The sequence below is a fragment of the Cicer arietinum genome, chromosome 3, assembly GCF_000331145.2.
Source record: "Cicer arietinum cultivar CDC Frontier isolate Library 1 chromosome 3, Cicar.CDCFrontier_v2.0, whole genome shotgun sequence".
Taxonomy (NCBI): domain Eukaryota; kingdom Viridiplantae; phylum Streptophyta; class Magnoliopsida; order Fabales; family Fabaceae; genus Cicer; species Cicer arietinum.
The window spans coordinates 65559357-65574975 of record NC_021162.2 but is presented as its reverse complement, the minus strand read 5'-3'; the positions used below and the strand labels follow the sequence as shown (position 1 = coordinate 65574975).

The window sequence follows — 15619 nt, the reverse complement described above, 5'->3', positions numbered from 1 at the left end:
CTGCCATTGAATCCCCGTCTTTGTATTTCATATTCACGAGCTTTTGGATCAAAAATGTTTTATTTTGCACATTTTTATGTCATACAACTCTTTTAATTTCTCCAACATCTTGTTAGTATCTAAGTTTCAACATGTGGATTTACACTCATATCCAACCATTGTCTGATCAATGTCACTGCCTTTCTATTCATCTTATTTCAGTCAATATTAGATTTATTTCTAGGTTTAGCAGTGACACCCTCAATAAGATCATACAACTATTTATTGTATAACATGTCTTTCATGAGAGTCTTTCCAAAGTGTGTAATTACAATAGTTGAGCTTAATCATATTCAGACTTTTATTTTTCTCCTCCATTTAAATTCATAAACCAAAATAATCCAGCTATGATACCACTTTGTTGGAAAAAACCAAAGATAAATAATTCATTAATACGGAATATTTTTGCCCTCACTTATGCAAATAAATGACCAACATAGAAAAATGCAATTCTACAGAACAACAATTAACAGAAAATTAAATATCACACAAATATAATTTTTAATGTGGAAAACTTCTTTCAAAATGAGATAATAAAAACCACAGGACATAGTTCAATAAAACCTTCTGATAATATTTAATGGGTATGGGTACACCCCTAGGGAATATCAATCCACAATAGTCATCACCAAAAGTTAGAAATCAAACAAATAACATTCCACTAAAATGGATATTTTAAAATAACTCTCAAAGAAGGTAAAACTACTAACATTGTATATTAAAATAACAAAGTTAGTAGTAGAAGCAACATACTTAAATAGTAGACCAAACGAAACAAGTTTGTTATACACTTATTACCTCCTGAAGTCAATTTCCTTCTTTTCCTCTCTTGTTGTCGTCAATTTTTTTTTTTTTTACTTCTTCAAGACACGACACTGTTACTTTTTCCAATTTAAGGATTTTTTTTTTCTTCTATTGTCTGCATGACATGGTTACACACTGATATCTCAACATAGAGTCACTTTTGCATATTTCTTCCTAAAATTAAAATATCTCAACTGTTGTGAAAAATGGAGATCAATGAGTAATTAAACCAAGACCATTTTTGGTTTTGTCCAGAAAAATGGAGAATGATTGAAACATAAAACGGAGATTGATCAGCTCAATGTCAAGAACGTTCTTCGTTTTCTGACTGAAACGGAGAATGATCGGTTTTAAGCAGAATTTGGAACTTGTAATGCTAAAATGAACACACACTTGTTAACCCAGTTCAGATATTAACTCCTACGTCTGGGGACTGAATCGGACTTGAATTATCACTTATGATTATATGAAAACGATTACCAAGATATGCACTTATGCTGCCAGTTTTTCACAATTTAGGGAAAAACTACAGCTTTGCATTCAATCACTATGAAATCTCTTTCACTTGTTTTTGTCAGTCTTACTTTTGCTTATATACAGTTAGTTTACAATTTTGGAGTAACAAACTAACTAACTAAAGTAGTTACAAGTAGTTACAACTAACTAATTTAACTACCCAAAAATAGTTTGGTTTCTTAATTGAGTACCACTTTTAACATCAACAATTAAAAATGTAAACATCTATAGATAATTGGATTAGAGTGTTATATTTTATGTGGTTGGTCAATCTCAATTGTTAAATTATTAAAATTATTGGTCTTTTATTATAATTATCTTCAAAGTCACACCCATAATTAATTATAAATATCAAAAGATTAAGTTCTTTAACATTTTATGTTGGCTAGGCCGAATTAGATTTTTCAATGTGACTTATACTAATAATATTAGATCCAAGTCTAATATGTTATATGTCAAATGTTTATATTTAAAGTTTGGTTTGACCTTTTTTAAAATCTGACAAGGTTCGAAAGCTTATTTAAAAGTTTACTTCAATATTATTTCATGAAAATCTACACGACACATCATTAGTGTTTTGTAAATAAACAAACAAGTTAACATGACAATAAGTTCAAATTTTATTTTGATATATAACATGATTTTTTAGAGTATCTAACATTATACATCATATTTCAATTATATTTTAAAATCAAGGGCTCGTTTGCTTAAGATTTTTTTTAAATGATTCTTATAGTATTTTATTGTTATAATCTTTATAAAAAATTAAAAATAAAGCTTAAAAAAATTGATTTAAATTGTTTATCTTAAAATATCATTTTAAATATCTCATCTATTTGTTACAATTTTTTATAATAATAAATTTTTTTAAAATGATTAAAATGAAAATTTATTTTGAGAATCTTTTCATTAAAATTATTTTAAAATATCTTTTTAAAAAATGTGATTTTTGTTATGTTAAACTATTTAAGTAATTGATCGTCAAAATTATTATTTTTTTAATTGGTAATAAAAGAGTAAAACTATTTATACTATTTTTAAGTAAACCATCATAAAAATTATTTTTTAAAATATAAAAGCAGAATGATTTTTATAAAATCTTAAACAAACAAATTTCTTAAATATTCCAAACTTTGATACATAACAGAACAGTATAGTTAAATTACAAAAAATATTGACAAATTTATTATTTAACCCAAAAAATAAAACTTATTATAATAATAATAATATAAAATTTATTAATATTTAATTAAATAGACCTATCTACTAGGCCTAAAATATTTCAATGAAAAATTCCTCACATAGTCACATAATAAGGGGCTTAATGGTAACGTGGTTAGTTAAATATCTGTGACAAGTTTTAAAGGTTGTTTAGAATAATAGGGTGAAATTAGATAAAAGAGGAAACAAGAAAATATTTATTTATGGTAAAGAAAAAAGAGTGGTGTTTGTGTTTGATGGCATAGATTTTAAGAAGGGGAGGTTTTGTCGGAACAAGATTGAAAGGTGTGTGTGTTTGTTCAGTTTCTTGTTTCTCTCTCTTTCTTCAGAAAAGCACAAAGAAATAATCAATTATTCATAGAAAGAAAGAAAGAAAAGAGCAATACATAACAATGGCAGATCAACTCACAGATGATCAGATCTCTGAATTCAAGGAAGCTTTTAGCTTGTTTGATAAAGATGGAGATGGTTTGTTTTAATCTATCTTTTGTCCTTTTATTTTTCCTTTCACATTTTATTCCATTATCATGGTCATGTTTATTTTTTCATTCCCATAACCCCTCTTGTTTTTAGTTATTAATTACTATTGTTGTTGCTTAAGATAGTTTCTATGTTATTAAGTTTTTTATGCTTTTCTACTTCTAGTATTCTTGTCTCAAGAAAATATTAAAAGGAAACAACATATTTTTGTCTATCTTATGATACATTTTTTGTTTCACATGATAAAATTATTTTAAATAGAATATGATTGCAATGAAAAGAATTCCATGTCTTGCTAATATGATAATTGTGATTATTTTAAAAGCAACAGTCTTGAAAGTTTAGTTTTTATTAATTTGAAACAAAGAAAGTATGTTACAAGAATTTGAACCCTTTCCTTTGTAATTGCAATTGCATATTACAACAAAATTGACCATGATTATAATTGCATACTCCAAATTTAAAACCTTGACAATCAACATGAGAAAGAGTTTGTATGTATGCCTTATGAAAAAGGTCTCAAATTGCGATCGCAGAAGCATTTGCTCTAAGAATTTTGGGTTGGACGATACACAATTCAATAAAATTTGCGTGTATGACGAGTGATGTTTTCAAATTTTTAGGTCATATCACTTTCAATATTTCAATGTGAGACCTCAACAAATCTCTCTCACGCTCAGTATCAGATATCTAAAGCATGACTCGAATGCTCAAATAACACACTCTACTGAATTTTGAGTAGACTTTAAAATTCGCATTGAGCCTTAACTTTAACTCTAGAAAACTAACTTATAATTTGCATTGCCTCAAACTTAAATATGTGAAAATTTTGAACCTTTGTTGATTTCTTCATACATGAATGGTATTCTACAACTTTGCAGGTTCCATCACAACAAAGGAGCTTGGAACAGTGATGAGGTCATTAGGCCAGAATCCAACAGAGGCAGAGCTACAAGACATGATAAACGAAGTAGATGCAGACGGTAATGGCACCATCGACTTCCCCGAATTTCTCAACCTTATGGCTAGGAAAATGAAGGACACAGATTCAGAAGAAGAGCTGAAAGAAGCATTCAGAGTATTCGACAAAGATCAGAATGGATTCATTTCTGCTGCTGAACTTCGCCATGTAATGACCAACCTCGGTGAGAAACTTACTGATGAAGAAGTTGATGAGATGATTCGTGAGGCTGATGTTGATGGTGATGGTCAAATTAATTATGATGAATTTGTTAAGGTCATGATGGCCAAGTGAATAAATACCAAAACCAAACCATATATTACTACACTATATATAACCTTTAATTAATACTATCCTCATTCATTTATATATTCAGCAATATATATCATTGTATGAATATATTAGATTGTGAGGTTGATGATAGTGGATAATAATATATAAGAATTATTTGACCTGCTTCAATGCAACAAGTACTCTTATCTTATGATATTAGTTCTGTTTTAATTATTAAATAGTTTGTTACATTTGACAATTTGATTAGTGATGTCACTAGTTCAAAGATTATGAAATGGTACTTGATGACATAAAAGTTAAATGATAAACTACATTTCTCATTAGCTTACATTCATAGTTGTCTTTCATTCTGCATAATAACCAAAAGTTGCTCAAAAGAGCACTAATAATTGGTTAGATTGTACTAAGAAGCTATTAAGCACTAACACCAGATACGACACTAACACATAGATATCCGAAGTAACTACATATATCAGTATTGTGTTGGTGTAACTAGTAACCTACCAATTAGAGTTTATGCTGCTGGAGCATAGTCATAACCACCATCATCGTCATCGTCTCCTTCCGTGATTTCAACCAGCACAAAATCATAATTTGTATCCCTTTCAATGCAAGTTGCAAGAGTGTAGTCACATCCAAGAACAACATTCAAATTGGAAGTGAATGACATTTTTGAAGATAGTAAAGTAATACAACAAGAAGAGCAAAATCTAATGTTGTGAATTGGAACTAACAGAGAAGAATGTAAGATACTAGTGGTGTATGTGTGTGAGATGTTTGAGTAGCTAGGAAGAGAGTCTATGGTGTTATATAAAGACAAGGTAAGTGTGAAAATTCAATTTGGCACAAGAAAAAGCACGAGGGAAGTGTGGATGTATGATTGGGGTGTGAGTTTTGGATGTGGAGCGCTATGTTATGTGAAATCAAATTCACACAACTCAGCAGACACGTTGGATAGATATGGCATCCCAGAACAGGAATTCACCACATATTGGTGTTGTTGGAAAGTAACAATAACATATATGTATAGAGAATCCTTGAGTGCAAGGTTGGGTCATTTTAACTGTAACATTATTCAGGGGCAGCTTTTGGAATCTTTAGGGTAATTTTAGCTGAATTAATGAGTTTTTTTTTTATATTCACTTTTGGTTCTTCTTTTTCACTTTTAATTAAATGGACTCTATTAATAAGGAGAATCGGTATGTTTTTTTTATAGGCAAACTTTAATAAATTATTGGTTTGATTGTTAAACAGTTTAGATTGAGAGTTGGATTTTGGAGAAAAAAAGAACATGAATGTTTATTTTTCATTTTTTAATTGAAGAAATTAAAAAATATTTTTTTAAATCGATTAAAAAAGAGATTGAAATATTATACGATTGTCTATTATGTCATTCCTTCAATTTTTTTAAATCTCAAATATGTTAATATATGGACTCAACTCTCCAAAACATACTCTTAGATTCCTAATTTGTAGGTATTATTTTTTATTATGCTATCTGTATAATCTAAATATCTAATATTTTCAATTTTTTAAGATAATTAATTATCTATATAATTCATATGTAAGCGGCTCTCACTTGGTTGAATGTGTACTAACCACCATTTCCAACATAATAATTAAAGATTGAATCAATCTCCATCGAATACTTTGAATTAATCACCCATATGTTTTTCTGTGCAATTTGTTTGGAGTTTTAGGTTGTACCATTTGTTGTTGACACAGTTTTTGCAACCACACAAAAAGTTTGTAATCTTACTTATTTCCTCGTGAAGTTGAAGAAAATAAAGCAATTGATGTATTAAATAGATCAAGGAATTTAAGTGCACATCCATGTGAAAAGAAGTAATTTGAACTGTGTGATCACAAAATTAATGGCCAAAAAGTGTCTGCATCGCTTGAGGTGTAGTCATGCACAAATACACCCTACAAGATTTGAAGTTTAGTCTAAATCCCCAAGGGATTGATGTATCATCTAACCATTACAAGGACAGAGGAAAAATACAAGTTAATGGCGTAGAGTTCGTTCCCAATGAATATGATTCACTAACTAGTGTAGGATGTGATGTGAGTAATATTAGAGGCTAAGTAATCAAACAGTAAAGGACACCAACTTATAGATGTCAATTTGAAAAAGAAAAAACAAAATAATAATAATAAAAACAAGGGTGAGTCTTCTTTCCCCATAAGAACAATAGTACACAATAGGTAGTTCAATTTCACCCTATTACTCTCATTGGAAATTGGAAATTACCCATATCATAAGCCAAATTTTGAACCCATTTTTCCACATTTCCCTGCCCCCTCCTCTCTCTTTTTTTTTCTATCAAATTGCAAAACTAAGACACAAATAAGAAAAGTTTGATTTATTGAACAACTTTATCACAATCTTTTCAAACTTTTCTTTCTAGCATCTAACTTCTTCTTGTCTGCCTGAGCTTTAGCAGTTCCAACTTCTTTCTTTTGTGGTGCAGAAGCAGCAGAAACTACCGCCGCAGCGGTAGAAACATTAACAGATGACTCGGTCAGAACACCCACCACCTGATCCTGACTAGCTCCTCTAGCTGCAGTGGTTGAGGGCAATGACAATGGTAATGGCAAAGCAGCGCTTGCTGGTGTGGTTTTGATGTCAGCATTAAGCACCGAGGTGTTCGTCTGATCAACATTTAAAGCGGTAGTTGATTCGGTTATAGCCCCGCTTTTGAATTTGGGCTTTGCTTTTGCGTGTATTCCAGTGTAAAGCCTACATGTCACAACTAAAGCACATCAATTACATGCACAAGGTGGGAACACATCTAACGAATCCGATCTGTAGAAAACTAGCATGAAACAATTTTTAACTAAAGAAAATTTATGAAAGCCATAAATAAAAACACCTGAGCAGCACCATTGGCATAACTCACCTGGCATGTCTAGCATACTCCTCATAATTTTCGAGCAATAGTTTGCCAGCCTGTTCATTTAGAGCTGATTCTGGAAACGGTTCAATCAATAAACACCTAACAACCTGTTTGATTATGGGAGTCAATATACAAAGTCAAATCAACCAGAACTAAATTCAATAAATCATGAGTATTTAAAAAACTCTCCTGTAGTAAACGGTAAAAGGGGAGAAAAAAGATTTTAATTTCTAGGACAGCCAAAAGACTTACGATAAGAACATGTCGTAACCCAAGGCTAGGATTCCAATCCTTTTTAAGTGTGTTAACACAAATCTCTCCATTGGATGCGATATTTGGATGGAAAATCTTGGTAAGGAAAAATCCTGCAACATTAAATTCAATGGCTTCGCAAGTTAGTTAAAAGAACGAAAAAACATGAATATACTAGATTATTTCTAGCTTCATTAAGCAATAATTTTATGGACTCAGTAAACAAAAAATTTCATCACGTAAAACTGATCAACAAAAACAACAATTCAAAATTGCAAAGGAGAAATACCAACAATATTGTAGAATGTAAGTCTAAAACACACCTTTAGGAGGAGAATGTGGAAAATCGCGGGACAGTTGCAACTTCATGCGGAAAATGCCATTCTCATAAGGAGTCCCAGCTGCAAAACACATAGCACAATTTCAGCTTGAGCTCTTCACATAAATGAGCTCTTTACGTAACGCTCATCGTTACATTTAAAAAAGAAGTTACTTGCCTGGGCCATCTATGTCGGCATATATTGTTGAGAAGTCATCATCATTAACCACTACTTTAATGCCCTCGGGAGGGGTTTCGTCAAGATTTTTCAACTCCTTGGCAAGTTGCTTTATAACATTAGGTGGAAGATTTTCATTAGTGGCCTGAAACAAAAGCACCATACTACAATGTAAGAACTTGTCGATAAACAACCAAAATGGAATCAAACAACAATGACAAATCTATCGCATATAAAATTGGCATATGAAACGTGATCTGTAAAAAGATAGCATGAATCCTGTAAGAAATGCTTACCATCAGCAGCACAAGGGCACCCTCTCTGTTTAATTTTGTCACTGAGAAGTGAGGAGGTTCCAAACTAATTCAGAGTTCACAAATTTTCTGCTCAGAACAAAAGATGCAATAAAGTCAATGGCTCCACAAGAAATTCGTGCATCTCAATTATGACTGCACAATCATGGGATTCAGACAAGAAACTATACTAGAATCTGAAGTACGAGGAAATGTGGGATGTAAAATCTCCATTCACAATTAATCATAAAACAAATCAAGAATCTCAAAGAGAAAAACCAACAAAACTCAAATAATCATAACATCAAAAGTTAAGCCAGTTTGAAGACACTTCTACAACCACAAAACAAAAAGTTAGAATTTTGGTATACCCAATCTGCTTTAGAAGTATAACCCTACCATAAGAAGCACCACATAAAACAAATTATCAAACCAAAAGAAGGTATACAGAAAAAGGAACTCACATAGAGCTTATGAACCTGAATTTATCTCATTTATAACAAAACTTTTCATATACGCACAACAACATACATAAACTATAAAATTTCAGACCACACAAATGAAGAAAGAGACTTTATTATAAATTGAAAGAAAAAAACCTCTTTTTTGAAACTCGATCACGAGGGCAAAACCCTAATGGGAAAAATGGAAACCCCACAATCTAAATATTCCTAATCCAACACGAAAGAAACCAGACCCCAAAAGAAAATTACCAATCAGATTGAATAAAGCATTTTTCACAAGGCACGACACAGAAAAAGAAAAATCTAAGGTAGAATCGAAATCTCAAATTCAACACCAATTTTGAAAAAAGGAGCCACCTTGCTCTAATTCAACAAGTAAGAAACAAAATGTAAAAAAAACCACAAAAGTAAAATGAAATTGAAATGATTGAACTCCACACAACACAGATGAGGAATCACCTTTCACAGAAGAGAAGAAGTTTCGTGGGTGCAAGAAGAGAGAGAGAGAGAGAGAGAGAGAGAAAGGGGTAGTGAGAGAAAGAGCGAGAGCGCGATCCCTCAATGAATGAATGATTGATTGGTGGAAAATTAGAGGGCACATAAATAAATTTAATATTTATTCGTAAGGTAGGGATGAAAATTGAGACGCCATTGATTAATTAATTGTATTTAATTAGTGAATATGTTTATTGATTTGGATGGATAGATTAATTAATCGATTAATTTCTTAATGAGGAATTAGGTTTACTGATTACGATTTTGAAATGACGCGTTGGTAGCCCAGGATTATAGACGTTGGATTCTTCGTGTCTCCCTTACATGGTAAAATACGCCACGCGCTTTGCTATAGCGTGGCTGCACATGCACGTGATTGCGACAGATTAACGGTATAGTAATTTGATTTGAAAAACAGTAGTAGTAATTTTTTAATTATTTTATTTGAGGAAAGAGATAAATAAAAAGATTCTGTACCAAAAAGACATATAGAAATATTTAATAGGTTTTCATTTTAATTGGAAACTTTAAATTAGCTATATAAAGATAAATTTAAAATTTAAAAAGAGTTACTTAAAAAAATTATAAGAATATAAAACAAAATGAATTTTGAAACGTTACTTTTTATTTTAAAATTAAGTTATATGTACTAATTAATATTAAAAATCTAAATTAGAATGAGTTTCTTTTACCAACTAAAAAAACACGTTCTCTGACTTTAAAATATGATTAAAAATATTTTTGATATTATAATTTGTTATTAACGAGTTCATATCCTTGTATTATCTTATTAAGCTAAGTTAGATTCTATCATAATTTATTTGGGAGTTGAGAGAACATTGAACATAATAATGAACTAAAGACTTAGACCCCATATTATAATTTTTCATACAACTATATAGTCATTAATGATGAAAAAAAAAGTATAGAAAAATATAGTATGAAAATTGTTATAACTAACGTGTTTAAGTAACTAACTTATAAGATGTATAACAAACGTATTTATATAATGTCTCTTCAAATTATAACATATTTATTACACTTTCAACTTAAAAAATATAAATAACGCTAAAAAACATTGATATAAAAAATATGACAACATTGAAAGTATATAAGCTAAAAGAATTTGAAATATATTTAATTATTTATTATCTTTATGAATAGAAGTGAAAATGTTAATTAAACTAAAAAAAGAAAATATTTGTAGTTAACTATTCATTATCTTTATCATAGAAGCTAACTGCTAGATAATTTTGTTTTTATGCAATTCCAGACACTTTGAAATTGATACAACTTTTTTAACTTTAATTTTTTTTTCTTGTCGAAAAATGATAAATTTGCTGTTCTTGATTCTCTATTTTGTTGAACAATTGATTATTTTGTTGTTTTGGATGTGTGCATATTTAAATCTTTCACCAAAGTATTATCTCCTTCTTTTCTGATTTGGATGTCTGCATATCTCACCAAAGTCTTTATTTTCTAGCTTCTCCATAGTTGTTGCTGGAGCAACCCATTGCCATCTTCTTAATTGATCGACAAGAGAAGTGGGGAATGTGAATAAGAGAAGAAACAGAAAGATGAATTACCAAAAATATACTCTTAAAATAAAGTAGCGGAATTAATACTTATCTCTTATATTATATTACATTTTTTGATTGAACTCGTTGAAGAAAAAAAAAATTAAAATATGGTACGGAGTTTGCATTGATAAATTAAGTGAACCTCGACTAAAAGATAAATTAAATCAACTAACTAATAATAAATGTAGACTAAATTACATTTGTGTTCCCTCAACTTAACGTTTTAGTCTTTTTTATTTGAAATAGTCTTTTATTTTAATTTTAAGTAATAATTTGATATTTTAAGTTTTAAAATGTCAACATTGTTGTTCTTTTTTTTTACAAAAATTCAAAAAAATCATTAAAATTTTCAAACAAAGCCTATAAAATTCATTATCATCTTCAATAAAATGTAAATTTAATCAAATTCATAACTTAAATATTCAAATAAACTCATATTTTGATTCTTTATTTGATGTTGTTAGAGATGAAAATATGAGTTTATTTAAATATTTGAGTTATGAATTTGATGAAATTTGCATTATATTGAAGATGATTATTAATTTTATGGGTTTTGTTTGAAAATTTTGATTATTTTTTTGAATTTTTATAAAAAAAATGATAACATTATTGACATTTTAAAACATAAAATATCAAATTATCACTTAATATTAAAATAAAGAATTAAATAAATAAAAAAACTAAAACATTAACTGAAATTAAGTTAACGAACAAATATAATTTAGCCATAAATATAACTAATTTCTTTATCCAACATAGTCAATTTCTATTCTCACACTACTTGTAGGAGAGTTAAAGAAACATTAAAAAATAAAAAATAAAGGACGGTTCCATCTTGCAACCTATGCATTTAGAAGCCCTCACTTAGATTAGTTGGGAATTTTTTTTATATATTATTATTTATTTACACCATATAAAAATAAAAATAAAAACACCACACATAGAGAGAGAAGAATTTCACTAATAGACAATTTTCACACAAAATCATTGTTAAATAATTTATTGATTGATTATTCATAAAGTTCATAATAGTTACTTTTTATTTCTACAAAAAAAAAACCATTTTTTTTAATTCTTCAAAAAAATTATTTACTTTTAATTTCTATAAAATTTTTTTTCGTAAAAGTTGATATTTTTAATCATTATAAAATCTCTCTATAAAATTAAAATAGAAACTAAAAAGTTAATTAATTTTTATAAATATTAAACTTTAAAGGTCATTTGTTTATAAGAACTAAAAACATAAAAATATTTAACATTTATTTATATAGAAAGTGATATTTTTATAAGTTTAATGGATATGTACGACTCATGTAAATTAGTTTTATATTGATACTTAATATAATTTGTCTATTTTTCTATGTCACACTATTAAAATGAGTGAATAATAAGATGATTTGACAAAATGCATGGTTCCTATCAAATATTAGTGTAATATTATTTTACAATGCATACTCGATTTTTCTATTTTAATTTATTACTATTGAAAATGATAAAATCATTTGATATTTTTAAAATATAAAAATCAAATATTTATATATTTATGCTTTAAAATATATATTCTCTACTGATTAAAATTTGTAGATCCGTTTGAAATGTCTAAATTTTAGACCACCAACAACATTAAGAATATATATTATTGAACTAAGGTTAAATGATTTTAAGAGTTTTGAAATGAATTTTTTTTTTTATACTTCTCATTATTATTCTTGTTAACTTATTACATGAGCTAATGGCCTTTCTCAGTCGAGTAAAAAATAAATGCTGAATTTAGGTGTTAGGAGGGTGAGAAATATTTCAAAATTGAGAAATTAGTATTTTTTATAAGATTTTGTCAAAAAAAAATCACACCGCAAAATACAAAATGCAAATGTAATCTGTGATGGTGTTTGGTAAATGGACTCGTAGAAGTGAGTCCACCAAACACTATTCATCTAATAATTGAATTAATTTTATTCTGAATATTAATATTATATTATTTTTAAAAAAATTTAAGTAAAAATAATAATTAAAAATCTAATGTATTAAATATATTAATTTTTAAATGATTAATTGTTTTATATAATTTAACTTGGAGGGTACATAATAATATACTCTTGATTTAAATTAATAATTTCAAAAAACAAAAAAGTAATAGAAGAGCATAGGCTGGAGTCCGAGGTGCTGGTTGGCAGCGGGTGGTAACCGTTGCGCTGTCGCTTTCTCCTCCCCAACTAGCCGTTAGTTATGCCAGTTTATAATTGTTTTATTTTATTTTAGTTTAGAAAAATGGTATTTGATCAGAGAAAACACCGAAGGTAATATTCACCGTATTTTTTATGACAAATAGTAATTTTTTTCCAAATATAAATTAATTTTTTTTATTATTGAGATATTTTTTATAACATATAAATTTAAACTAGTAACTACCATGAATATTTTATTAATCATTAAAATATAAATTATTAACCACTTAATAATCATTAAAATGCAAAGTATTAACTAATTTAGAGTATTACAAAGATATTAATAACTTTAGAATATTGTGATTTAGTAATTAAAGAAGTACTTTAAAGTGATTAATATCATATATTTTAGTGATAAATATGATATATTTTAAAAAAGTAGTTAATAACATATATTTTAGTGGTTAATGAAGTATTCAAAATAATTAATTGTAAAAATATATGTTGTGTTAAAAAAGTGTTTTAATTTTTTTTAATTATTTTTGAAAAAATAAAAATAAACAAATATTATATATAATATATATATATGTAAAATATAACAACATCTGTTGATTGATCTTTTCTATTTTAATTAAGACAAGATTTAAGTCCTTCACTTTCTAAATATGGAATTTTAGTTCTCACGTTTTATAAGTTTATGAATTTTTTTCTTAACTTTATTTGTAATATATTTGTATAATGTATCATATTATTGATGATATAAAATTACAATTAATGATTTGATATTGTTAATTTAGAAATATATCATAAATTTAAAAATAATAATAATTACATTTGATCAATGAAACACAAGAAATGTTGTAACATGGTTTTTAGTCCAATATTTTTGTTTAAATTTCAATGTTACATCATCAAATATAATTCTTTATCATTAATATATACGACACATTATAAAATAAGTTTCAAATTAGATTATAAGAAAAATCTTAAAAATTATGAATCCATGGAATTAAATTCCTGCATTTAGAAATAGATTACTCAAATTTTGTTTCAATCAAAATAAGCAATTAAAAATGCATTTAAATTTTGTTATTTTATTTGCATTTAGGAGTTGTATTTGAATTGAGTTTCAAAAACTATTTTTCATAAAAAAATCTTGTGAATTTTAAAAGATAATGTAAAAATTTAATGACTTATAACATTTTTATAGTTTGAATTTTAATGGGTTTTAAATCATAAGAATTTGTAGAATTTGATAAGCCTTCGATAAATTTATATGATATCAAATATAGTTAACTTCTTAATTTTTTAGCAAACATCCAAAGTTACAATAGTAAATGAAAATAGATTATAAAAAATAACATAATTGAATAAAAAAATGAAAAATCAATACATTTTTCTTCAAATATTTAAGGCAATACTAGTCTTTACTGTCAACTAATTATTTTTTTCGAGATACAAATTATCTTAAAGATTATATCACACACTTTAAAATATAGTATCACATGCTTTGAAGTGAAGCTAAAATAGGTGAAACGTAGTAGATCCAATCCATAGTCTACTAAGAATTAGAATACATATGCAATATATACACACATGGACGGATCACGTTAAGGATGGTGGAGGCAAGTGACCCCACCTTTCACCTGCATTTTAGTTTCCTCGACACACACTATGTATATATGTGTGTAATAATTTAAGTACAATACAATAGTTTCAATAAAATAGTATAATATCATAATATAATTGTGTATATGCATGTCATTTCAAAGTCACTCATGATTATTTTTAGTGAAGAGAATTTATGAAAAATAAAAAACAGTTATTTTGCAATTTCAAAATTGTAGTCTATTGGTAAAACAAACAAGTATTTGATTCGAGGATTTTATATTCAAACTTCATTGTATCTTATGTAAGATTTATGGGTCACATATGTAATTAATTAATAAAGTGTGTTAGGGTCATTGTATAATTAGCCAATAAACTAGGGGTCAAATAATATATAATAGTTTATGGCTAAAGAGCATAATAGTTATGAAAATTAATAGTGTAGATACCAGGCAGTTTCTAATTTAATGAGGGGCTGAATTGGAAATACTGCAATTTGGGATATAACTAATAATAGTTATATATAGGGGTAATGGTCCCCAAGGCAAACACAACAAGACTATTCAGTTTCAAAACCCTAAAGGAGAAAACTCTCTGGTTCTCTCTATCCCCATCAAGAGAGCAAGGTCTTCAGGGTGTTTTGCTGAGGAAGATCACCCAACCCATTGGCTCTATCATCATCATCCCAGGATTTCATTAATGGCAATTCCCACAGGTACGCTTCCGCCTTTGGCTATTCATCATGTAATTGACATGGATTGTTGAGCACAACGTTATTAAGGTTTTTCCAACAATTGGTATCAGAGCCTACCATGTTTAATTCATGATGAAAAATTAGGGTTTGTAATTTGGAAATTTTGATATATATATTATGGAATCCATATTTTTAACGTGTTTGAAAAATTAGGGTTTGTAATTTGGGAATTTGGAAATTTGGGAATTTTGATATATATATTATGGAATCCATATTTTTAACGTGTTTGAAAAATTAGGGTTTGTAATTTGGGAATTTGGATTTTCAAATTACAAACTTATTGTCCATGTTTATAA

The 15619-nt window shown here is 27.9% G+C and overlaps 2 protein-coding genes across 4 annotated transcripts; one reads left to right on the top strand and one right to left on the bottom strand.

Moving 5' to 3' along the window:
* The first annotated feature begins 2751 nt into the window (after nucleotides 1–2751).
* On the top strand, nucleotides 2752–4483 carry LOC105851808 (calmodulin-like). Its single transcript, XM_012713771.3, has 2 exons — nucleotides 2752–3048; nucleotides 3942–4483. Exons 1-2 carry the CDS (start codon nucleotides 2973–2975, stop codon nucleotides 4313–4315), a joined length of 450 nt encoding a protein of 149 aa, XP_012569225.1. The 5' UTR covers nucleotides 2752–2972; the 3' UTR covers nucleotides 4316–4483.
* Nucleotides 4484–6466: 1983 nt separating this feature from the next.
* LOC101515409 (ubiquitin-conjugating enzyme E2 22) lies at nucleotides 6467–9350 on the bottom strand. Of its 3 annotated transcripts, none has more exons than XM_004493222.4 (7): nucleotides 9181–9350; nucleotides 8261–8347; nucleotides 7965–8109; nucleotides 7791–7868; nucleotides 7468–7580; nucleotides 7219–7322; nucleotides 6467–7058 (listed from the first exon to the last, which is right to left on the bottom strand). In XM_004493222.4, the coding sequence occupies exons 2-7, from the start codon at nucleotides 8261–8263 to the stop codon at nucleotides 6698–6700; spliced, it is 804 nt and encodes a 267-aa protein (XP_004493279.1). In that variant the 5' UTR covers nucleotides 8264–8347; nucleotides 9181–9350; the 3' UTR covers nucleotides 6467–6697. The 3 variants fall into 3 exon arrangements, with proteins under 3 accessions (XP_004493279.1, XP_027188037.1, XP_027188038.1); XM_027332236.2 differs by lacking the exon at nucleotides 9181–9350 and adding an exon at nucleotides 8857–9161; XM_027332237.2 differs by lacking the exon at nucleotides 9181–9350 and adding an exon at nucleotides 8971–9040.
* Nucleotides 9351–15619: the final 6269 nt, after the last annotated feature.

Excerpts from the sequence above, each read along its gene's own strand:
- LOC105851808 (XM_012713771.3), top strand. The coding sequence starts at position 2,973 with ATGGCAGATCAACTCACAGATGATCAGATCTCTGAATTCAAGGAAGCT. Across the intron at positions 3,049-3,941 it reads GTTTGATAAAGATGGAGATG|GTTCCATCACAACAAAGGAG; the intron begins GTTTGTTTTAAT and ends ACAACTTTGCAG.
- LOC101515409 (XM_004493222.4), bottom strand. Across the intron at positions 7,581-7,790 it reads TCCACATTCTCCTCCTAAAG|GATTTTTCCTTACCAAGATT; the intron begins GTGTGTTTTAGA and ends TTAATGTTGCAG. Across the intron at positions 7,059-7,218 it reads GAGTATGCTAGACATGCCAG|GCTTTACACTGGAATACACG; the intron begins GTGAGTTATGCC and ends TGTGACATGTAG.